This window comes from Arvicola amphibius, chromosome X (assembly GCF_903992535.2).
Source record: "Arvicola amphibius chromosome X, mArvAmp1.2, whole genome shotgun sequence".
Classification (NCBI taxonomy): domain Eukaryota; kingdom Metazoa; phylum Chordata; class Mammalia; order Rodentia; family Cricetidae; genus Arvicola; species Arvicola amphibius.
The window spans coordinates 19,132,682-19,158,631 of NC_052065.1; the positions used below are offsets into that span (position 1 = coordinate 19,132,682).

The following is a 25,950-nucleotide window of genomic DNA, read 5'->3' on the forward strand; positions in this document are numbered from 1 at the left end:
AAAAACAAAAATGAAAGAGCACTCAGAATTTATTAAGAACTATATTATTTAGTATGTTGATCATGTTCAGCAGCATTGATATCTTTTTAATTGATTTTATTGAGCTATACATTTTTCTCTGCTCCCCTCCCTTCTTCTTCCCTCCCCTTCAAACCTCTCCCATGGTCCCCACGCTCCAAATTTATCAGGAGATCTTGTCTTTTTCTACTTTCCATGTAGATTAGATCCACGTATCTCTCTTAGGGTCCTAATTGTTGTCTAGGTTCTCTGGGATTGTAAATTGTAGGCTGGTTTTCTTTGCTTTTCATTTAAAAACCACTTATGAGTGAGTACATGTGATAATTGTCTTTCTGAGTCTGGGATACCTCACTCAAAATGATGTTTTCTAGCTCCGTCCATTTGCCTGCAAAATTCAAGATGTCATTATTTTTCTCTGCTGTGTAGTACTTCGTTATGTAAATGTACCACATTTTCCATAACCATTCTTCGGTCAAGGGGCATTTTGGTTGTTTCCAGGTTCTGGTTATGACAAACAATGCTGCTATGAAGATAATTGAGCACATGTCCTTGTGGCACGATTGAGAATCCTTTGGATATATACTCAAAAGTGGTACTACTGGGTCTTGAGGAAGGTTGTTTCCTGTTTTTCTGAGAAATCATTATACTGATATCCAAAGGGGCTGTACCAGCTTGCATTCCCACCAGCAATGCAGGAGTGTTACTTTTACCCCACAACCTCTCCAGCATAAGTTGTCATCAGTGTTTTTGATCATAGCCATTCTTACAGGTATAAGATGGAATCTCAGAGTTGTTTTTATTTGCATTTCTCTAATGGCTAAAGATGTTGTATAAGAGCCATCTTCCCTGCCCCCAACACATTGTTCCCTGCGAGCACTGTGGAGACCAATTCTTGGTGGACATAGGTGAGACAACAGTAGCCCTGGGACCCCGAGCCCCCCACTCCCTAAAACCTCCATGTGGGAGAAAGGCTAAAGGCCCTCTCCCCAGGTGCCTTTGGCATTCCCAGCAGCCCTCAGGGAGTTTGTTTGCTAGACAGCCATATACCCTGCCCCCAACGCGTTGTTCCTTGTGAGCTCTGTGGAGACCAATTCTTGGTGGACGTAAGAGACGTAAGAGCTGAAGGAAGAGATGGGAAGGTGCCAATACAATAACTCATCCAACATCCTAAAAAGCAACATGGTACCACCAGAACCCAGTGGACACACAACAGGACGACTTGATAATCCTAATCCAGAAGATATAGATGAAAATGACTTTAAATGTTACTTAATGAAAATGACGGAGACCCTTAAAGAGGAAGTGAAAAACTCCCTTAAAGAAATGGAGGAGAAGACAAACAAAAATCTGGAAGAAATTAATAAATCCCTCAAAGAAACCCAAGAAAACCAAAAAAAAAAAATGATCAGACAGGTAAAGGAAACAGTTCAAGATTTTAAAATTGAAATAAAGGTAATAAAACACACACACACACACACACACACACACACAAACCGAGGGAACTCTGGAAATGGAAAATCTGGGTAAACGAACAGGAACTACAGAGACAAGTATAACCAACAGAATACAAGAAATAGAAGAAAGAATCTCTGGTTTTTATTTGTTTGTTTTTAGTAGACTCTTTAGGATGTTTTACATATAAGTAAGCCTGTGAACAAATACAGTTCTGTTTCTTCCTTCATAACATATTCCCTATTTCAATAGTCACCCTTGCCTTTTTTATAAACAGGCATTCTGAGCCGTCCTCGTTTTAATCTGGTAACCTTGTCAGCTGGGAGGAAGCAGACACAGTTTCACACTACTACCTCAGCAGATTGAGACCATTCACTAGACTTTTAGGGATCTTGACTCAGTCTAAACCACGATTCATGGCTTCACCACTGAAAAGTATTTCAGCGCCGCCCTATATGTGAAGACGCAATGTTGACTGTCTTATTAAAATGTTTCAGTATAAGCTTAACCCTGGGAGTGAAGAAAGGCCCTTAGAAGGAAAAACACACCAGAAAGCATGGATGTGGGCTTCTCCAAAAAAGTCATAGAAAATAAGGCATGCCCAAGTGTGCGTACAGGCTCCCCAAGAGAGTAATTTATTTATAAGGTTATTTGTCTTATCAAGTGCCATCTTCATGGGTCTCAAGTTAAATCACACCAAGTTGCTATGAAACCTTGTTTGGTTTTCTCTCTTTTGATAAGTGAGATAAGTGATGTGGCTCTGAAGATAGAATTATAATTCGATTGAAGAAAACCAGGAGCTGCAGGGATTGCACAAGGAGGTTAGTTTGTCTCCTTTAAACTTTAAATTGGGTTTCTGGGGGAGATTCCTAGAAAATTGAAGGTTTGCATCTGGGAAGGAAGACTTTAACCAGTTGGTAGTCTTGTTTGATTTCCTGCTTTTCTTGCTTCTCTACTGTCAGGAGGCCAGGGGGATTCCAGAATGAAGTCTCTTTTGCCTTCTTCTTGTCCCCCAAATTTTCCTTGCCTTTTAATCTTGCCTTAACCTTACTCTACTTCTCTCAATGGACTCGAAGAACATCAGAAAAGAGGTATTTTTTTCCTTTCATTTGACAATTTTACGGTCTGAACTGGACTTATATCCCCTGACATTGCCCATGCTATCTCCACTTAATCCCAGATCGTATAATAGTGCAATTTTTTTAAGAATAAGAGAAAGAGGGGCTGGAGAGATGGCTCAGAGGTTAAGAGCATTGCCTGCTCTTCCAAAGGTCCTGAGTTCAATTCCCAGCAACCACATGGTGGCTCACAGCCATCTGTAATGGGGTCTGGTGCCCTCTTCTGGCCTGAGGGCATACACACAGACAGAATATTGTATACATAATAAATAAATAAATATTAAAAAAAAGAATAAGAGAAAGAAACAGTCAGATCATTTCTGGGTAGGGGACTTCTGCTTCTTCCCATTGACAACCAGTTCTGTCTTGGATGGAAGCTGGAAACATCTTTGCTTAGAGGCACTGATTCCTCTTCTGGTTTCCTACTCGTATCTTTTTCCCTTTCACATATCAATAGCTACCTGGAGTCTTGGGTCACCTTTAATGTGTGACCAAAACTGCAATCCAGCCACCAGGATGTGAAAGGACGTGAACACCTCATAGGTAAGTCCAGTTTTCTTACCTATGAGGTATTCATGTCCGTTCACGTCTTGGTCAATACGGCTTTATTGGATTGAAAAATGGAACCTTATTGACTTTAGTGGGACCTCCAGTGGTAACCCATCCTTGGGACCCACTCTTGATATTCAGGACCCCTGCTTACTTCCTTTCTCTCAATCTGTCACCTATAATAAAACTCGGCTCTGCAACTCACTGTTCCATTGTCCATGAACATGTCTTTGAGTTACAGAGACAAAGGATCTGGAAGCCGCTGGTCCAGGTAGTCTAGTGGTCTGTTGGTTGTCTAACACCTTAGCTACTGAGTGATGGCTCACCTGAGCTGAGAAGGCTCTATTATAGTCACGCACCCCCAGCTTTTCTCCCATATTGTAACAGAAATAATGTGCCCTCCCCATGAGAAATCACTCACACCGTTCAAGGGTAGCAAAGGAAAGGCTCTTTATGGAAAATGTGCATGACCAGCTGTTGATACTGTCTAAGGAAGAGCTGGCCTCAAGAAGCCAATTTTACTAGCTTAGATACACCGTATGCTATTATCTGCATACACTGCCATCCTTAAATCTCTTTCTGGTCCTGGCTCCTGGTTACACTTTGAACAATTTAAACAAAGTCAGTAGACTCCAGTCTGACCACTTGGGCAGATGGGAGAATTACCCAGCAGAGATATTGCCAGAATTCTTCCTTCAGTACACCTGTATTGTTCTTTTCCAATAGTTGTTACCCTAAGTCATCTTGCCCACCTGACAGATTTATGCTGTTCCTGAAAAGAGAACTTTAACTTAACGACAGAGTAGGACTTAATGGTGGTTGTAACCCTGCACTGCCCCCTAATCTCAGACACCTGGAACATACAAAAGTAAAGAGACTTCAGCATAAACTTTTCTTCAGAATCCTACTTAATTTTACTTTAAAAGCCAATGCAATATAAAAATGGGGACAATTAGTCAAAGTATGACATTTAGAAAATTTAAAGCCCAAAGATTTCACATGTAGAATAAACACAAGTCTTTTTAAAAAAAAAAAAATTATTTATTTATTATGTATGCAGTGTTCCTGTACCAGCAGGCCAGAAGAGGGCACCAGATCCAGATCTTACTGCAGATGATTGGGAGCCACCTTGTGGCTGGGAATTGAACTCAGGACCTCTGGAAGAGCAGGCAGCTCTCTTAACCACTGAGCCATCTCTCCAGCCCCAAACACAAGTCTTGAATTCATCGAAGTTACTAATGAGGGTGAAAGGCCAGAAAAGATTCCATTTCTGTGCTGGGCCCTTTTAGAATCTTTTTTTTTTTTAACTTGCCTCAAGTTTATTTGTAAAAACAGCACAAGGTCCTGACCATCTGCAGACACTGTGTAGAATCCACACCAGTCCATCTCTTCACACTGGCAGACTGAGACCTTTCTTATGGGGCCTTCACAGGGGCCTGGGCACCTTTGGGAGCCTGAGCTGCAGCTGAGGCCTCTGCCTTGGCTTGAACCTTGGGCTTTGTTTTTTGGAGCCTACGACCCCTGGCCATGTAGCTTCTAATCCGCTTCCCAAGCTTGGGGTGAGCGATGAAAGTGAGACAGGTGAGTTTGCAGCTGGGGCCCTTTGGCACCTTGGGCTTCACCACCTGGGGCTTCACCAGGGCCTTGATGGCCTCTGCACGTGCGCTCATGGCCTTTGCATTATTTGCCTGCACCTTCTTCAGGCCTTTCTTGTTGTGCTTCTTGGCAAAGTGCATGTTCCTCAGGAACTTGGGGTCGACCCCCTTGAGAGATTCGTATCTTTGTGACCGGGGTTTCTTGATGCCATTTCTGTGCCATTTCCGGGACTGGTTGTGTGTGGTGTGGTTCTTGGACTTGGCCATGGCTGGACAGTAACCGGCGGCTCCCGAAGCGCCTGCGACCGGAAGAGTTTTTTTTTTTTCTACATCCCAGACCCCAGGATAAGCTGAAGGCTGCAGCAGAGCTAAAGGCCACCCCCATCCCCTAGGATAAGCTGAAGGCTGCAGCAGAGCTAAAGGCCACCCCCAGCCCCCAGGATAAGCTGAAGGCCGTAGGACCCCCTCTTTTGGGGAAGTATTAGCTAATAGAGAAACCTAAGTTACATAAAGTTGCTGACTGAAGTCCATTCCCCCACCCGACTTCCCCTATCAGCTGGGTAATATTTCAAGCAGCCCCTGCGGTTTAGCACAGGGTCAGCAGATGTCGGGAAGATGTAACCAGGGGGGCTGTTGCTATCCCCCTTAGATACTAACAGACTATTAGGAACTAACAGCTGAGCTTTACCTCACCTTTAGCCAATTGTGATATAGGATAGGTAATTTTGTATTTTGAGACTATAACCTTGTAACTGTTTTGTGTTTTTGGTTTTGTTTTGTTTTGTTTTTGTCTTTATAAAACTCTTACAATAGTAGACGGGGTCCTTCTCCCTCCATCTGCTGTGTCAGACTGTGAGGCAAAGGACCCATGCTAGCCCAAACTTAATAAACAAAACCTTGCTTTTGCATTCAGAAGTGTGGCTCCGTGGTGGTATTCTTGGGGGCCCTAGGACTCAGGCACAACTAGGGAACTGGCAGAATAATTATTTTGGTAGCATTTGGTGAACTAGAAAGCTTCACACATCAAATGCAAGATGTTAAAAAAAACAGTATGCAGTGCTAGATACAATGCTATTTAATATCATGGATACCATACATTTAAATAAACCATATTCACTTGGGTTATAATTTTTCATCAGAAAAAAATTATTCATAACTCTCTAACACAAAAATACACAAGTTAACATACAGCTTTAAAGTCTGGGCTTTAATTAAAGTCAAAAATGCAAAATCACAGGGCGGTGGTGGCGCACGCCTTTAATCCCAGCACTCAAGAGACAGAGGCAGGCAGATCTCTGTGAGTTTGAGACCAGCCTCCAAAGCTACAGGCTCCAAAGCTACAGAGAAACCCTGTCTCGAAAAACCAAAGAAAAAATGCAAAATCAAATAGTGTCACATTTTCTGAGAGAATTAACAACTTATTGGATGGGCTTGTTCAATAATGTTCCATTGAAATAGAAAGTTCCCTGAAGAAGGTGTTTGTGTGGAAGCTCCTGCAGACTGATGGACCAACTCGAGCTTTGAGATTGAGATGAGAAGAGGGTGAGCGAAAGTTATCTTGGAATATCTTTGGTCTCCTTAACTTCGTGTTGGGTATCTCTGGTCTCCTTAACTTTGCGGTGGGTCTTCTGGAGGTTCTTGATTCTTTTTTCCTTGAAAGAAGGAATTCAGTCAAGAGACACAGACATTTGGCTTCTCCTCCGTTTTCTTCTTTCAGAGGCTGGCAGAGCCCAACTATACCTTTTTCTAGTCAGGCTTTTCCACTGTTCTTATACAGCTCCTCTCCCTTTCCATGTGGCTGCTTGTCTGCCACATGGCTGACCTCCATGTCTAAATCAAATGGCATGGCTTTCTCTCTCCCTGAAACTCCCACCTCTCAATCTATAATAATGTTTTCTCTAAAACTCACCTTCTGTGGCTTATGAATTTCATTTCATAAGTTCACGAGACAAGCACCCAAAAGCCACTCACTAGTGCAGAGCAGATTTGATGGCTGTGGAGTTTTCCAGGACCCCAAAAAAGGCTCTGTCATTCTCAAAGACAGCCTAATATTCCCATATGATTTTGAGCAGACAGCTATTTAGAAAGACAACAGAAACAAAGTTAAACAAAGCAAACATTCCAATGAGAATCCGGGGAGCATCCTAGAAAGCAAAGCCTGTGCTTAAAAAAGGGTGTGGGGTAGACTTCTTCAACCTGAGCAGCAGGATAGTAGATTCTGCATTGTGGATTTTCAAGACATTTTAATGAGTATTTATGAGGTAATTGGTATATTCATGTAGTAAGGTAGCCCCTTTTTTAATCATGCAACCAGATCATTCTCTTAAGATATTTCCACAAAAGGAAAGGCTGTCAAAGCCATAATGCAAGTTAGAATATAACAGCATTGGGTCTGTTGAGAATGTTAGAGTACATGTTCAACTGCATGGCCTGGTTCTTTAGCTTCCAACATAGTGGAAGCAATCTAATAACAACGTTAGCGGGGTTTAACTGCCACAGGGCCGTTTGGTCATCAGGAGGCACAGCTACCAAGATTCAACTAGTTTCCCTTTGTTATTTCATATCTAACTTGTTGTTTCTGAGGAGGTCTGGGAGGCTATGCTTCATGGAATAGGTAGAGGCTTTCCTTTAGACGTCATCTTTATCCACGACTTCCTCTGTTATGATTAGATGCATTAGAAACATATGTGAAATGGCAGCAGTGCCTTGCTTGTGTTCCTTGGGGTGGGTTGAGTGTGTCTGCCAGTGCTACTCAGGGCCTGCTAAGAAAGACCTCAACCAACTTTGCTGTTTTTTTTCCCTACAACCCTGTCCTCCCTCTTATCTGGTCAGCTTGGCAAGCTCTCTACTTAGCCTTCCTTGGCGTTCATGACCTTGCCATTTTAGCCCTATCATTTTAGCATTTGTTTTTACCCTAACATTTTTTTCTACCATAAAAATACCATTCATTGCCAACCTCTCTATATTTGACATAACATCCTTGTGATTGTTGGGTATGGCTTGTGGAATGTATTACTTAACAGACCACTAGCTTCCACCAATTCTAAAGCAAAACATGTTGTAAGAAGGCATCAGAAACACAGAAGAAAATTCCCAGTCTACTGTGAGCCCTGGCCTGATATCCCAATCAATGCCTTTGGTAACTGTGTTGATTTATGGCTTTCTTTTGTTATGGGACTATAGATGTTCATGTTATCTTATTCACATCACTTGGGGGAACTTGATTGTTTGTTCATGGTCCATAGTCATTCCTACTTGGCCCAGAATAAACTATTTTATACTTCCTTGTAATCAGATCTGGGTTCTACATAAACAGAGAGGCATGGTATGTTCCTTTTACCACACACACACACACACACACACACACACACACACATATATATATATATATGAGCATATATGTGCATATACCTTCTCATATATATATATGTATATGTATATGTATATATATGTATATATATATATATATCTTCATGTGTTTGTGTGTCTTTTTGTGACATTCTTTTACTATGGGACTATAGAAGTTTATGTTATCTCATTGACATTATTTGGGGGAACCTGAAAGTGTATTCCTTGTCCATATATACCTACTCTATCAGCTCTGTTTCTCTAGAGAATCCTGACTAATAGACTAGCTTTAGAAAGGGTCCCTTTGCCCATGTACAACCATATCTTTTCATAGTCACTGTTACAATTGCTTGTACAGTCTTCTTTTATGTACTCATTGCTTCAACATTGGTATTGCCAACTTTCCGTTCTTGAGTCAATACTCTCCAAACATGCCTTCTATTCTGTTTCTCCACATTTTGTACATGATATGTGACTCAACAGACATTAATGAAGCATTGTATTAGAATATTTTAATGTAAAATTAGAAAACATGATGGATTTTCCTTTAAAGAAGCTCTAAAAAAGCATGACAACTGTAGGTAATTGCAGTAATATAACATTTCTAGAATATCAAGTATAAATTATAATGTAGATCAATGAACTTTAGGAACCATACTACTGTATCTTATATGCTGCCATACTTTCTTTTCTCTTGCTGTGGCTAAATGCCATGACCAAGGCAACTTATAAAATAAAGACTTTACTGTGGGCTACAGTTCCAATGATACTGTAGTGAAGGAGCAGCTTTGAGTTCACATCTTGATCCACCACCATAAGGCAGACTGAGAGAGTGCACTGGGGGTCTCACGAGTCTTTTGAAATCTCAAAGCCCACTCCATCTCACCCAGTGGCACACCTATTCCAATAAAGATATAACCTCCCAATCCTTCCCAAACAGTTCCACCAATTGAGGACCAAGTACTCAAATACATAAGCCTGTGGGGCCCATTCTTATTCAAACCATGTGAGCTATAGGAAGGCATAAAAAGTCTTAAGAGAATGGTATTTTAGATATGAGACACAGATCATTCTGGCAGGTGAATGAGAGATGAGTGATGGGATTAGTGAAAGGCGGGATAATACCTAGGACTCACTATTATGAAGGACAGAAAGAGTAGAGTGAACCTTCACATGAGAAAAAAAATAACTGATAATGAAGAGAAACCATGCAAAAGGGTATGGTGCCATAGCCTCTCTCTCTCTTTGCAAAACCCTTTTTGTGGAGTTGTGGATGCAGAATTCAGATATCAGTTTGTGTAGAGTTAGGTAGGATGTAAGCAAACAGAACACACATAGTATGGGCTGCTATCTTAATAATTTTGGTGTACTGCTTTTGACTGCCCAATAGAACAAGATGCCAGGACTCTATAGTTGAAGATACTACACACTTTTGTTGCAAGAAACTGAGAAATCAGTCTTGAACTGACCAGGAAACTGCCTGCTGGCTAGCTTTAGCAGTTTTAGAAGGTGTTACACAAGAGGCTGAAAGAGAAATGATTTCAGTGGTCTTACCCAGTTCTGGACTCTGCATGCTACAATATTAGCCGCTAGGCAAGATATGGTCACTTTTGCAGTAGTGGAATATCTGGGAAGAGGGCATCTTAACTGAGAAAATTCCTCCCTAAGATTGGCCAATGGTACATTATTTTAAATTAATGATTGATGTGAGTGAGCTCAGTCCATGAAGAGTAGTGCCATCCCTGAGCAATGGACTATTACACAGAAGTGTAAAATGAAATAAACTTTTGTTCCACAAGTTGCATTTGGTCATGGTGTTTCATTACAATAGAATCCCTAAGTAAGACAGAAATTGGACTGGTTCTCCATAATGGAGGTAAGGAAAATAGTATCTGGGATGCAGGAGATCCTTTAGGACATCTCTTGGTGCTACCAGGTCCTGTGATTAAAGTCTGTGGGAGACTGCAATAGCTTAATCAAGGCAGAAAAACAAAGGGCACAGGCTCTTAAGGAATGAAGGTATGGATCATTTCTCCAGGAAAAGAGTTGCTGAGGTATTTTCTGAGGGTGGAAGATGTACATTGTAAGTAGGGTTTCTCTATCCTACCACTCAGCTCTGCCCTGCCAGTCAGCTCCCAAATAACCACACAGGGGCTTAATATTAATTGTAAATGCTTGGCCAATAGCTTAGGCTTATTACTAACTAGCTCTTACACCTTAAATTTATCTATATTTCTTATCTATGCTCTACCATGTGGCAGAACCTTTTTCCAGAAAAGCATGTTCATATCCTGTTTTCTCTGTGTATCACTGGAGACTCTCCCTTTCTTCTTCCCAGCACCCTCTCAGTTTGTCTCTCCCCCCAACCTCTTCCTGTCTAGCTATTGACCATTTAGCCTTTTATAAAACCAATCAGAAGGCGCCTTCGCAGAGACATATCTTCACAGTGTACAAAAAGATTATTCCATAACAGTACACAGCCGGGCGGTGGTGGCGCATGCCTTTAATCCCAGCACTGGGAGGCAGAGGCAGGCGGATCTCTGTGAGTTCGAGGCCAGCCTGGTCTACAAGAGCTAGTTCCAGGCCAGGCTCTAAAAAAGCTGCAGAGAAACCCTGTCTCAAAAAACCAAAAAAAGAAAAAAGAAAAAGTACACAATGATATATATATATATATGTATATATATATACATGTATGTGTGTTTAGATATTTTTGTTTTCTTTACTGTATTTTTACCATATAATATAATATAGAATGTGACATTATCAGTAGTTTTTATAACATTTAAGTTATGAAGCACTAAAAAAAACTAGGTACTCTGAAAGGGACATTTTCTCCTAGTCTAAAATATATAAGACATTTTTAGTTGTTCCTGGGATAGTTAGATGAAATTATAACCTGATTTTTATTTTCATTTCAAAATTAAACATGACACAAGAAGATGTGCTTGTATGTCAAATTAACAATGGGTATATTTGTGGTTGACTGTCAACTTGATTACTTCTGAAATCAACTAAAACCCAAGCAGATAAGTATGCTTGTGAGGGATTTTCTTGACTGGATTATTTGAAGTGGGAAGACCTACCCTAAATCCGGGCCACACCTTCTGATGCCAGCCCAAATAAAAGGACCTGAAAGAAGGAAGCTTCTGAATGTTGGCCTGCTTGCTCTCACGCTTGCTGACAAGTTCAGCTATCCTGTTCTGAGGTATTCCTTAGCAGGTATTAGAATCTATATTTTTTTTTAGGATTTCAATGTAGACTAAATACCAGGAGCTTTCTGAGAATCCTCTAAGACTCCAGCAAGAGATTGACTTTTGATACCTGTTATTTTATTGTCATCTTTGCTACTGTTGCTCTTGGAGATGGAGGTGCTGCTGCTGCTGCTGCTGGTGCTGGTGGTGGTGGTGGTGGTGGGTGTGTGCTTCCCTTCTTTTGATTTACTGGATTATTTATTCCTTCTGTTTTCCTGGGTAGATTAACCTCTTTAAGTTGGAGCTGTCATTCTAGCCCCTTCAGTAAGACTGGGTTTGAAGATAGTTGTTCCTTAAATTTGATTTTAACATGAAATGTCTTATTTTCTCCATCCACAGTGATTGATAGTTTTGTTTTGTATAGGAGTCTGGGATGGCATCTGTGGTTTCTTTGAGAAGTCAGGTGTAATTCTAATAGGTCTGCCTTTATATGTTAGTGGGTCTTTCTGTCCTAGTAGCTTTTAATGGTCTTTGTTTTGTATATTTAATGTTTTTATTAATGCATGCTGAAGGTACTTTCTTTTCTAGTCCAGTCTATTTTGTGCTCTGTACGCTTTTGTACTTTGATAGGTATCTCCTCCTTTATGTTAGGGAAGTTTTCTATGATTCTGTTGAAAGTATTGTCAGTGCCTTTGACTTGAATTTATTCTCCTTTCTCTACTGCCATTGTTCTTGGATTTCAATTTTTCATAGATTTCTTGGATGGTTTGTGCCATGAGTTTTTTAGATTTAACATTTTCTTCAACTAATACATCCATTTCTCCCGTTGTGTCTTTGATGCCTGCGCTTAGCTTTTACATCTTTTGTACTCGCTGAGACTTGCCTCTGAGTTTCGTGCTCAAGTTCCTAAATTTTTCATTACCAGATTTCCCTCACTTTTATTAATCTGTTTCCACTTTCAGGTTTTATGTTTTTTATTCATTTTCTGTCACTGTTTGTTTGTGTTTTCATAGATTTCTTTAAGGGATTTTTTTCATTTCCTCTTTAAGGATCTGTATCATATTCATAACAGCTATTTTAAGATCTCTGTCTTGTGCTTCAGCTATGTTGCAATTTTCAGGACCTATGTTGATATCTGGTCTTTGTTCCTTGATTTCTCTTGCTCCCTCTGGTTCTTAGAGGGTGTGGTGGCTGTGTCTTGCTTGGTAGGGAAATCTTTTAAAGTCCTTCTAGGTGTAGCCAGTGGGAGTTCATGATAAACTGTGTTTTCTCTATTGGGAGAGGACACCTAGAAAGGGAATGGCTCAGAGAGGGGGAGGCTGAGAGGGTTCATAGAATAAAGTGGAGGAAAGCAGGGTCTGCTTAGTCCCATGGGGATGGGAGTAGAGAGAGGGGGAGAGGCTACAACAGGTAGCTTGCTACAGAGCTGGGGATGAAACAATAGGGATTGGATTTGGAGGAGAGAAAGGAGAGTGAAGTTTGAACTTGCTTGCCTGTTTTATTTACCTACTTTCTTCTCTGGCAGGCTTAGCTGCAGGGAATGCCTGCAGGAGTTCAGGGGCTCGGGTAACAGGATGAGTATGAGGAGGATGGAGGGGATCTGTGTGATCTGCTGGAAATGGGGACAGAGAGAAATAGGATGTTGGAGGTAGTCTGCTAAAGAGTTGGGGGTGAGATGGAGGATGGGAGTAGATTTAGCGGAGAGGAGGGAGAGGTGAAAATTTATAGTTAGCCTACCTGCTTTTCCTGGAAGGAGTGTCCTGCAGGCTCCCAGGGAATGCCTGTTGGGGTTCAGAGATGAGACAAAGTGATGAGCAGTGGTGGGGGTGTTGAAGGGGAAGATCTACAAGATCCACTGGGAGTGGGGGCAGGGAAGGAAGGGAAGCTACAGGAAATGGTCTGCTACAGAGTTGGGGGTGAGAGTGCAGGGTTGGATTTGAAGGAGAGTGGGGCATGGTGAATATCTGCAGATAGCCTATCGACTCGGTAGCTTCTTGAACAATCCGACAAACTTCCCCTTTACTAATTTATCCACCAAAATGATCTTGTTCATACCCATCCTGCTGAAAACTACTCGTAGTAACTTGAAGTTCTGGATATATATGTCTGTGGCATAGTTTAGCTTGTGGTTTCATTTTCTTCAAGGCAATGGAGTCTTAGAATGATAGCATGTTCATAAACTGATAGGAGGCCACCCTCAGCACAATGCTTTTGTGTCAGATTCAGCTGAAGAGTCTCATCGATTCAGTGCAACATGCTAGGTTTAATTAGTTTATGACTGGTGTCTGATAAAGAGTCTACAGTTACGGCCATCTTTGGTCCTAGGTAGATATCATCTGCTGGCTATGCCTGTCTCTGATTTGGTATTCCTCTTGTCTAGTTTTAAGATTGGGCTATTTGGGGCCTTGTTTGTTTGCTGGTCTGCTTTTGCTGTTGCATCAAATGAGTTACTTTCACATTTTCGACATTTACTCTTATTGGGTATATAGTTAGCAAATGTTTCCTCCCATTCTGTAGGTTGCCTTCCATTCTGTTGACTGTCCCCTCTTCTGTGCAAAAATTCTTTTTATAGTGTCACTGGTTTAGTTCAGCTTCCGTTCTCTGTGTTAGGTGTCTAATCTGAAAAATTATTGCTAAGGAACTCTTCATCTGTTTTCTGTTTTCTAGTTTTTAACCTTATATTAACTCTTCTTTCCATTTTGAGTTGACTTTTGTGTATGATGTACAGTAAAGATCTAATTTCTTCACATATGAAGATCTTGTTATCCCAAAATCACTGGGATAGTTATTGTCAACCTGACACAAGTTAGACTTATCTGAGAAGAAGGAACTCTAATTGAGAAAATGTTTCTATAAGATAGGCCTGAGGGCAAGCCTGTGTACTCACTGGGGGTAGTACTGCCTCTAGGCTGGTGGTCCTACTATGAAACAGAAGTCTGAGCAACCCAGTAAGCAGCACTCATCCGCGGCATCTGCTTCAGTTTCGTACTCCTCTGACTTATTTCAATGATGGACTGTGACGTGGACCCATAAGGTAAAATAAAACCTTTTATTTCTAGTTTGCTTTTGGTCATGGTGTTTTATCACAAACAATAGAAACTCTGAGACAATGACTTATCATAGAAATTATCAATTCTTCCTCTGTATTCTTGGTGTATTTTTGGAGAGTTGGTTGATTATATACACTTGGGTTTATGCCTGGCATTCTATTCTGTTCAATTGGCCTATAAACCACATTTTATGCCAGTACCACACTGACATAATTATCAGTGACTTCTACATAATTTAAAATCAGAAAATGTGATGCATACAGCTTAGTTCTAGGTCAAGATTACTTCAGCTGTTTGGTACTAGATATTTGACAAAGGATTAATACCAAAATGGTGGACACTATTGAACTATTCAGCAAGTGCTATTGGAGCATCTTGACATAAAGCCAGAAACTTGAAACAGATCTTATGCTGTTTACAACATTTAACTTAAAATGAAGTTCAGGATGTAACTAACACAGAGAAATGGTCCCAGGTCTGCAAGCTAGGTTGAGTGAAGGCCTGGCTGAAGGAAGCCAGGGACAGTGAGGAGAGCATCATCGTTTTTTATTGAGAAAGAGTTTCACTATGCACCTCTGTCTCACTAAGAGTGCATAAAATAGGTACCAAAGTGTGAAAATTCTTGCTACAAAAATGACACTGCTTTGAAAGGCACACATTATCTATTATGAACAAAAAATCGTTTTGTCAAATGATTTAGAAGTTAGTGATTGTACTCCATTAATTTTAAATTCAGATGAGCACTATGAGAATTTTTCAAATCTCTCTTCCCCTATAATTTTTTTCCACACAAGAATCTGCGCATAACACCCACTCTTCCCGAAGTAACAGCAATTCCAAGAGCTGTTCTCCAGATCCCATCAAAACACAAGTCAAACCTGGCTGCTTCAGGAACAGTTAAAGCAGAGGCAGCCCGGAAAAGGTTCCTGAAAGCATCTGAGAGGCTGCTCTTGTGTGAGAGACTTTTCTTGGGGGATGCAAGCACACACACACATATGTGTGCATGTGCATGTACACGTACGCACTCACATACACACACGCATACAAGCACCTACCTACTCACCCCCAGAACAGGTACTCACAACACATATGACAGCTTGACAGGTCTTTCAACAGGCTTAGTAGGTCTCTTCGCCCCTTGCAGCTGTTCACTGCTTCTAGAATGTTGGAAAGGAGCCCTGGGAATCTTGAAAGTTTCATCTCTCCTAGATGTGTGAGCTTCATTTACCCCCAGACCCTCAAAGTTCAGTGTGAGATCCTCTCCCAAGGGAATGAGGCAGTGACAGAACAGGACCAAACAGAACATCCTTGCCAACTTCTGTAGGTAAACACCTGCACATATATGTGCAGATGCATCATTCTCTCTCTCTCTCTCTCTCTCTCTCTCTCTCTCTCTCTCTCTCTCTCTCTCTCTCTCTCTCTCTCTCTCTCACACACACACACACACACACACACACATCACACACACACACACACACACACACACACACACACATGAACACATGAGTGAGAGACAGAGAGAGCTCAAAGGGAGAAAAAAGCAATGGTTTGTAGACACTATTGTGTACTTAACTGCCACTTGGAAATTTGGCCCCAGATTACTTTTTCAGATTTTACCCATCATACTCACCAGAGGAAACTGCATCCTTCCCTAATCCGGAGAATGATTTAAAATAGATTAAGTCAATGATGTTACATTTTCCTTGAATATAACATAATCTGGGGGAATATGATCTGAAGGAATGTCTGGGACTACAGGTAAATTTTCTGGAAAGGGTTTTACCACTTTAAAAAGAAATGTCTGACTGACAGGTAATTGAGTCTCAGACTAAAAGACCAAACTGCTTTTGACTGTAACCACTGCCTTTTAATTCACTTCTGTGTCTTTAGAACTTGTTGCCTACATATGCAGTGTGTGCAGCTGCTAAAGCCATTCAGAGAGCATGACGGGAGTTGCTTACATGTCAAAACCAGTGTCTTCTTTAACTTTCTAGTGCAGTGACAAAGACCATGACTAAATCAAACCTGGGAAGAAAGTGCGTCTTTCATCTTCCACTTCCAGGTTACAGTCCAACACTGAAGAAAGTCAGGAATGGAACCTGGAGGTGGGGACTGAGGCAGGGATCATGGAGAAATACTTCTTGACTTTCTTTCTTATATAGCCCAGGACCAACCTGTGTAGGGGTGGCACCGCCCATAGTGGACTGGGCCCTCTCGCATCAGTTATTAATCAAGAAAATGCCCTCACAGACTTGCCTACAGGGCAATCTGATGTAGACAATTCCTGTATTGAGATTCCCTCTTCCCTGATATGTCTAGGTTTGTGTCAAGTTGACAAAAAAATCAGCAAAGATAATTAAACATATTAATGAGAGAAATTTTAATGAATTTCATTCAGTTGCTAGAATTCAGTGAACAACTGACCTAAGATTTATTATATTAAAAAAGTTCCCATACTGTTCAGTCTGGGCTTTTGCTTTTTACATTCAGATGATATAACCTCACTCCAAACCAAAGCATTTTTATGTCAACCTCTCAGAAATATGTTTTACTATTTGACTGAGAAAGAAGTTTAAGATTTGAAGAAGCATGGTCCATTTTTGAATAAAAAAATCCACATTTCAATCCAATGCATATTTCATTTCACTAGTGTGTATAAAGAGAAACATATACACAACAAAATACCTTAGATGGATAAGGGGTTGAGTTTTTAGTTGGGTATATACCATGTCTGGGGAACGTTAACTTGGATTTTAGGAACGGGACAGTCCTACTTTCTTGACTCCAGCATTTTAAAAACAAAGCGGAGTGGAGCGCCTAGTACCCGGTGAGCATTTGCCATACTCCTTTGTCTTTGTTGACACTATACCTTCTGCCTGCAATACTAATCCCATCTTTCTTCTTGTGGCTCAATTCTTATTCGTCCTGTAAAACTCACTTTGGTTTATCCTCCAGGAAGCCTTCAGATTTCTCTAACTAGCCCCGGGTTGCTTGCTTTTGTCCCCACAACACTGTGCTTTTCTTATCTATACAGTTAAACACTCATAGTAAATTTATTTCTTTTTGAGAAAGAAAAATGTGTCCAGTGTTTATTTTCAGCACTTAGCATACCATCTGACATACAAGATTACGCACATTGAAGTAACTATACTTAATTTAAGTTCAGAATTTAACCAATTCTTCACTGAAAAATCCATTCAGAGTGAATGTGGTTGTCCACATCTGTGATCCCAGCACTCCAGGGGCTGACATAGAAAAATGTAAATTTCAAGGCTAGCCTGGGGTTGTTAAGAAGGCCCTGCTTCAGAAACAAACAAACAATGAGACCCTTACAAATGATTCATGTAACTGTCACTGTGAAATGTTTGCTTGCTCTGCTGGAACCAAGATGAACAGAATTTCTCTTTTTACCGCCGCCACCACCACCTTTGTTTCTCGCCCCCTCCCCCCCTCCATGCCTTCCTTCTCCTCTGCTTAGCTCTGCTTCTTCCTCAGGCTGCAGAGTAGGGAGGCAGGGCTGGAGAGGAAGTCAAGGATGTCATAGCAAGGGAGGAGGGTCTACAGGACAGCTAGTTTTACAGAGGAAAACTCAAATCAAGCACCAAAGCACACAGCAAGAGAGAGGGAGAACAGGAAGGCATTCCTCCGTGGCGCTGAGCTCTCTCAGAACAGTGAAGCTTTGCTTGCCAGTACCTCAGAGGCTGGAGATTCCAGGTAACTATTCTATCAACCTCCTTGTCTTTCCTTTCCAGTCCATTGCTTCTAAATTCCGGAGCTTCTTTCTGCATTTGCGCTGGGGTTAGGCACGTCTGTTGTTTCTCTATTGAGAGAGGATCTACTGTTAAACCTGTGTCTGGAAAGCAGCTTAGAGCTCCAAAAGCAGCCGGAGCGCTTCCTGAGAGGAAATTCAGAAAATTCAGATTGTTTTTCAGCATCTGGTTAATTTGTAAAAGCATTTTGATTGGTTTCAATGTATCTGAATGCTAACACTTTCTTTTATGAGCAGATAAAAAGTCACAGAGACAAGCTAGTTGGAAGCAAAGAGAAATATTGCTAAGGCAAAGAACTGTTTCTTAATTCCTGAAGTTGTTTTCTCCCTTTGCTTACACTTTCAGTTTAACTGTTAACTACTTTGGCTTCTTGAATCTCTGAACTGGTGCAGCAGAAAAGGTCGGAATTGCTTTTCTAATTTAAATGTGTGGGTTTGCTCTTACAAAAGAACGAATATTTAAAACACATTGGTATAAAGGAGGAGAGGGACAGAAGCCAGTGGAGATGGAAAAGAAAGTAAAGGACTCCAGAAGAAAATGGAAGGAGGGAGGAAATAGGAATTAGCACATAGGGATTTCAAGCTTAATGAAATTGGAAGATGGTTGTTTATAGTGTCTGGTTTTCTCAGAAACGTCTTCCTGCACATTTTCAGGCAGTCACGTATCATATTGACAAACGTACAGTGTGGTGTACTTTGCGGTAGCTGACTTTTGTCTTTGGAAAACATGGATCTTGGTTACAAGTAGAATTATTCAGAGTCAGAAGGGGAGAGAGACATTGGTTCGTTTCCTCGCTGGCTTTGGAACACTAGAATACACAGCTCAGTCCTTCCAGGCTTGGAAGACAGCTGCTTTTTATCTGTCTTCTCTTCAATCTGGTTTAAGCCATTTGCGTTATGTCACCTCATTTACTTCCTCCTTCCAGGGACCCTTATTTCTTTTATTTACCGAAGGCACTACCAACAAACCCTTGTCAACGTCGGGTTTATTCATGAAAGAGAATAAATGAGGCATTTCAGGGTTTCTTAAAAGGCTGTCCTCTGCTCCCCAGACTCCCTACAAAAAGGAAAAAAAAAGCATTTCAGAAACTGACTGGTGGTTCAATTAAAAGAATTCTGTGTTTGTTGCTTGTTTGTTTTCCCATGAACAGCAGCAACTCAATGGGGACCACTAGGATGGAGGAAGGGAGAAAGAAGTTATACATTGCAAAAATATGCAAACAGATGAACATCTTCCTGTTTGCGGAGTATGTCCTTCCTGACTTCATGTTGTAATGCACAAGGGGCTGTTTGGAGCTAGATTTGTTCATTATTAAAGAAATCACTTCCGTTTTCTTTCTAAAAGCAAAAAAAAAAAAAAAATCAAACCAAACAAACAAAACAACAAAACCAAACAAACACATTGAGATTCCTAACTGTGATAAATAATGTCACAATTAGAAATTTCAGAGTAAAATTTCTATTTATGTTTAAAAATATGTTTGAGAAAGGCAGCAATTGAAGTTCCACTGCAGTTCTGTCCTGATTTTTATTCTGATTTCTTCTCTCAGAATAAAGGCTCTGTCCTTTTGAAATTAGCTAACACTGCCTTGTTAAGGTGAGTGGCAAACCAGACTACCCAGCTTGACTCCGTAGCACAGTAGTTCTTGTTGTCAACTTTCTTAATACTGCAACCCTTTAGTACAGTTCATGTTGTGGTGACCCATGACCTCAAAATTATTTTCTTGCTTCTTTGTAACTGTAACTTTGTCACTGTTCTGAACAGTAATTTATCTGACATAAAGAATATTTGATATGTCTTTGAAAGGGTCATTCAAAACCCCAAAGGGGTCGCAACCCACAGGTTGAGAACCACTGCCTTGGATTGACTCTAACTCTGGTTCATAAGATTTTGGATCCTTGGCTAATAACTGAAGTTTTCATGGCTGAAGTCTGGGTTCTGGCAGCCTTTGCCCCCAATATTTTTGCCTTCATTTTATTTTCCCACAGCTTTAAGATTTATTTGTTTTCTTTAATTTTATGTGCATTCTTTTTTTGCAATGGGTGTTGGATCCCCTAGAACTGGAGTTACAGACAGTTGTGAGCTGCCATGTGGGTGATGGGAATTGAGCCCAGGTCTTCGGGAAGAGCAGCCAGTGCTCTTAACCTCTGAGCCATCTCTCGAGCCCGAGATTCGTTTTTTACATGTAATTTGGTTTATATTATTAACCTGTGCTCATTGTAAAAATGTTAAATTATGTGCTGGGTATTGTTTTTAATGGATGAAGTAATTATTTTTATTATTCACAAACTGTTCAATAACGGATTCAAAAAGGTTGCCCAACATACAACTAAAAAGTAGTTATGCTGGTATCTAAACTCAAGCAGAATACCACAGAGCTTCTTATTAACTACCACACACATTCTACTGACTCCTTTTGATGATTTCTGCTATTACTTATATGTATGAGAAACATGTATAATTCACCATTGGCCTAGCACATAAGTCCTATATAATGTTCTATATTCTTGTCATCAAAGAGGAGATGCAACTAGGTTATAGTTTTGAGTTTTCTGGTAAGAGGTTTGGATTTGACATGTAGGTAAATTGCAATCGTTTAATAGCAGTAAGAAAGGAAGATGACACAGCAACTGATCTGGTGGCAGAATTTAGAATACTTTGTGCTGGGCAGTAGGAAAGATGGATGTGAATGTGTAATAGCCAGAGAAAGACAAAGCAACTGGGAAGATCTTACTTTAGTGTGCAATATAAAATAAGTGTCAGTAGTAATAATGTATATCCAAGAGACGTCACAAAGGAATAGTTTCTAGATTAGTGATAAATATGGGTAAGAAAGGGAGGAATCAGTATGATGACTCAGCATTTAGAATTGCAATGTAGATGACGTAAAATTGTGGTCCTAACAGGAGGAAAAGTCAAAGGATGTGAGCTATTTGTGCTGGAAACACGAAGACAAATAATAATGATCTTTATTTTTTAAAACCCCTTTCACTACACAAAGGTGGTTTGGAACCTGCTAGAATCGAGGTGCTGCCAAAACCGTCAGCAAAGAGCTGCCAAAATGGAGCTGAAGATTAGAAGGCAGGAAAAGGCCAAGGCTTGGAAATCATAGACAACATGTATAGGGATGTGTACTAGAATAGGCAGTTAAAGATAGTTTAGGTTTCAGCCACTGGGAGTGGTAGATGAGCATATGGGGGTGTTATAATTAGAAACAAGAGAACAATATACATTATATATGTATATATATATATATGTTGATATATATCAACCAAAGGTATCTGAATAATATAGTGCTGAGAGTGAAAAAAATTAAAGAGGAAAATATATAATATATAGTATAATAACATATATTTAAAACCATAAAATTCATTTTTTCAGAATACATACACATGAGAAGATGTGCACTAAATGTACCAATATGGTTTTCTGTGTTGGGGTCAGATACACAAATGTGAATGAGCTGAGAAGATAAAGTAGAAAAACAAAACATCAAAGAAAGGGGGTCTTGCATAAACCATGGTAACCTGCCATGAAATTAAAAATACCGTGTGACACATGGGCATTTAGCAAGAAATTTTGCACATAGAAAGGGTTGAGGTTTTCCTCAGTGGTAGAGTCCTTGCCTAATGTGACAGAGGCTTTCAAAAATGGGGGGAAAATTGCAGAGCCAAGCCATGAAGTCTTTTTGTGCTGCCATTCTCAAGTTAACATGGTTAACAAGTAAATGATTATGTTTTTGCATGAATTTATTCTTTCTCCTTTCCAATCAATTAATAAATGTGGGCTGTGTGTGTGTGTGTGTGTGTGTGTGTACACATGTGTACCAAGGTCTACACATGGAGGTCAGAGGACACGATTCAGGAGTCTGTTCCCTCCTTGTACATTGTTGAGATGGAATCTCTCTTGTTTCTGTGCTACACACACTACATTAGCTGCCACGCTGCCACATGAACTTCTAGGAAGTTCTCCCTGCCTCACCTCTTATAGGCATCTGGTCTTACAGATAGAGGGCACTGAATTCATGTTTTGACATGGGCTTGGGGTCAAACAGGTCATCAGGCTTACATGGCTAGTGCTTTTACAAGTTGAGCAATCTCCCCAGCCTTGGGTTTCGTGATACACAGAATAGATATATGCAGAAAATGAATGATTATGAACGGACTCCCCATTCTATGCATTTTCATTCAAAAGTAATGTTTTGTTTATTTCAGGTCATCATGGCCATGCCAGAAAAGTCAAGCAGTGTCAACCCATCTGAGGATTGCAGCAATTTCCCTGAGATTATTGAACTCAATGTAGGTGGCCAGGTGTACATAACTCGCTACCCCACTCTGATCAGTATTCCCGGTTCCCGGCTCTGGGAAATGTTCACTGTAAAGAACCCTTGCTCACTGATCCAGGACAACAAAGGGAGATTCTTCATAGATCGAGATGGCTTTCTCTTTCGTTATGTCCTAGACTACATGAGAGACCTGCAAGTAGTGCTTCCTGACCACTTCCCAGAGTGTGGCCGGCTCCACAGAGAAGCAGAATACTTTAAGTTGCCAGAACTTGCCAAGATGTTGGCTCTTAAAATGAACAACCTCAACTCAGTTGTCAATGACTCGTGTCAAATTGATGTAGAAGAGCTTTCCCCCAACATTGACGCCACTTTTAATTTCTCTTCAGCTAATAGCATCCATGTTAGTGGCCCTGATAATTCTGTAGTCCTCAGAGCTGCCACTGGTTCTGAGCTCAAAAAGGCTGGCTTCATCACTATTGGCTATAGAGGCTCCTATACTCTGGGCAGGGACATCCAAACAGATGCCAAATTCCGCCGTGTGGCCAGAATCATGGTGTGTGGTAAGATTTCATTAGCCAAAGAAGTGTTCGGAGACACTCTGAATGAGAGCAGAGATCCAGACCGCCCTCCTGAGCGATATACTTCTCGATACTACCTCAAATTCACTTTTCTGGAACAAGCCTTCGACAAACTAGCTGATGCTGGCTTCCACATGGTTGCATGCAACTCCACAGGCACCTGCACCGCCTCACACGACCAAACAGATGACAGGATCTGGACCTCTTACACTGAATATGTTTTCTATCGTGAGTGACCTTCAGAATCATCCAGGAAATGAAAGCCCCCAAAGTTTCCCTCCTCTGTTCCCGTACCAACTGCATCCTTTAGAAATAGACACACTAATCACTCTAGGCTCATGAGTGTTTTGTATAATCTTGGACAATGCCACTTCTCTCATCATAACCACTTGGACCTTTTGCTCTTATGAGTCATTCCAGTCTATCTGCATATGGACCTTATCTGGACTGTGGAGCAGATGCCATTTAATGAAAGATGTGCATTGGTATAGAGAGTAAGGTATATTTCTGGAGCAAATGCAGTTAAATATAACCATGGAATTATAACTGCTGAGAAATATTAAGCCATGGCTTCCAAGCTGTTTCTTAGTAACGCACAGTAAACTTGACTACGTACCTTGCTGTGTGTATTCACCTAGATGAAACTCTGCATCGCTGAGCAGCAGATTACAGTAAGAAGTGTGTATGTGCTTTGCAGACATCTTACCCTGCTGAGAAGAACTTGACAGCAGTCCTCCAGGAGGCTCATAAAAAGGCCGAGAAATTACAGAATGACTGAGGACTTTTGATAGACACTAGACAAACAATTGTACGACTACTATTCCTAAGAATAAAAGGCTTAGCACTTAATTTGATTTCACATGAAGAAGATAGTAAGGAGGTGTATCATAGCTATTACCTCTGTCATAAGCAGCAGTGCCATTAAAAAAAGCTGTCTTAAAATATCTTTCATTAGAATTAAATGCAAGCAGGGAAGAGAATGATGGGCAAAAGGTTGCTTTGTGTAAGTATATGCATGTATTCATTAGTTGACTTTCACTAATCCGATAATTGGCTGTGCCTGTCAATTGTTAGCTTGTTTACATTTTTTCACAGGGTGTGAGTGTGTGTTTTGTTTTCCTGGAGGTGGGGATGGGAGAATGGGAGAACAAAGGGAAAACAAGAAAAGAACTTAAAAAAAAAGCACAAAAACAAAACCCTGAAATTCATCTTCTGCTCCCTTGGTGATGACTTTTTAAGCAAAAAGGTTGAAAGCAAGTGTTCCTTCTCATATGAAAACATCAGGGATCTAAGATAAGTGACTGAATCAAAGGATTACGAACCAAGTTAAGGAAAAGAGTTTTCTTGAGCTCATTTCAGAGGATCTCCATCACCTTCTGAAAAGTTTCCCAGCAACTGCAGTCTGATGGACTTGTGTGTCCACTACTCTGCACACGCTACTCTGCACATGCTACTCCGCACACACGCAGTTTCCTTCACAAACATTTATTGTTGTCAAAGTCTTTTAACTCTTTTTCTAGCCAGGTCTTTTTGAGTTGCAAAGAACTAAAAACCACATAAAGTGGCTTGAAGAAGATTTAAAAGGAGGCTGGAGAGATGGCTCAGCTGTTAAGAGCACTGGCTGCTCTTCCACAGGACCCAGGTTCTATTCCCAGCACCCACATGGCAGCTCACAACTGTCTGTAAGTCCAGTCCAGGGATCTGACATCCGCACACAGACATACATACAGACAAAACACCAATGCACATGAAATACAAATAAATAAATCTTTTAAAAGATTTTAAAATGTGCATATATCAGTGATGTGGCCAGGTGAGCATTTTAAGCTCACATTTATTTTTGCTGTTGCATCTAAGGGAAGGAGATGTAGTCAAATAAGGTCTCAGAGGGTCTGGAGAGCTGTCAATAACAGATGTTCTCTCTTGTCTCTCAAGACAAGATTTTCCTCTGATCATCTCCGGAGCACATCAATTTCACAGTTCTCCATGCAGTTCGCTTTCTTTTCCACAGTTTAGAGCTGGCCTAAACAGCACATCACTGGACATGAATGCACAGGATCTTCTCCATTCTCAACTTCTTCTGTAGTTTATTCTTTTTTGTTGTGGTTTTTGTTTGGTTTTTTTTGAGACAGGGTTTCTCTGTAGCTTTGGAGCCTGTCCTGGAACTAGCTCTTGTAGACCAGACTGGCCTTGAACTCACAGACATCCACCTGCCTCTGCCTCCCGAGTACTGGGATTAAAAGCGTGCACCACCACCCATCTGTATTTCTTCATACACATATGCATGCAAATAAATATAGGTGTAACAATCATAATTAAAAGCTGAAAACATTATGAATTTGGGAGGGTGCTGGGAGGATGCAGGAAGAGTTGGGGGGAGGGAGGGGTAGAAACGATGTAAATACAGTACTCATGTATGAAATCTCAAAACAAATTTTAAAAATCTGAATAATAAAAATTATATAACCCCAGTCTATTTTGAAGTCATTACTGAGCCTAATGTAATAGTGAGGGTGTGGAGATGGGGCAAGTAGTGTCCAGTAAGAAACCTGCCAGAGCAATCTAAAAGCACACAGAGTACAGCTTCGTTTTAGAACAAGAGAAAGGATAAGGCATGTTTGTATACAGATTGTAACTCCATTATTTCCAGTGCTGCATGTGTGGAGTTTCTAGCTCCCCCCAATTGCAGATCTTACCTATGAACTGAATCACAAGCCTGGCCTTAGCACCAAGTCATTGTTTTGCCAAGTCATTGTGGAAGTGCTCCCCCTCCCTTCCCAAGTAAAGAGGAACATGGTAATACAGAGTTTATCAAGGCTTCTTTCGCCCAGAACGGAGTGTTCTAAAGCCAATGCAACTTGCTTAGAAAAAGTTTTGACAAGCACAGGACGTCTGGATTAGGAATGTGGATTTGAGCATCAGCTGAGGTTGCATACAGCTGTAGCATAACTTTCTCAGAGTGCCCTGGTTGCTATGAGGACAGTCCTGCCTATTCC

At 40.7% G+C, this 25,950-nt stretch overlaps 2 protein-coding genes across 2 annotated transcripts; one reads left to right on the plus strand and one right to left on the minus strand.

Annotated features, from left to right (window-relative positions):
* Positions 1-4,518: 4,518 nt before the first annotated feature.
* On the minus strand, positions 4,519-5,033 carry LOC119805520 (60S ribosomal protein L29-like). The gene has a single exon (XM_038317472.1). The coding sequence runs from the start codon at positions 4,997-4,999 to the stop codon at positions 4,553-4,555; it is 447 nt and encodes a 148-aa protein (XP_038173400.1). The 5' UTR covers positions 5,000-5,033; the 3' UTR covers positions 4,519-4,552.
* A 12,857-nt stretch (positions 5,034-17,890) lies between these two features.
* Positions 17,891-25,304, plus strand: LOC119804904 (BTB/POZ domain-containing protein KCTD12-like). Its single transcript, XM_038316675.1, has 2 exons — positions 17,891-18,035; positions 22,306-25,304. Exon 2 carries the CDS (start codon positions 22,312-22,314, stop codon positions 23,188-23,190), a length of 879 nt encoding a protein of 292 aa, XP_038172603.1. The 5' UTR covers positions 17,891-18,035; positions 22,306-22,311; the 3' UTR covers positions 23,191-25,304.
* Positions 25,305-25,950: the final 646 nt, after the last annotated feature.

Bases quoted from the DNA above. Each gene is read 5' to 3' on its own strand.
- LOC119805520 (XM_038317472.1), bottom strand. From the start codon at position 4,999: ATGGCCAAGTCCAAGAACCACACCACACACAACCAGTCCCGGAAATGG.
- LOC119804904 (XM_038316675.1), top strand. From the start codon at position 22,312: ATGGCCATGCCAGAAAAGTCAAGCAGTGTCAACCCATCTGAGGATTGC.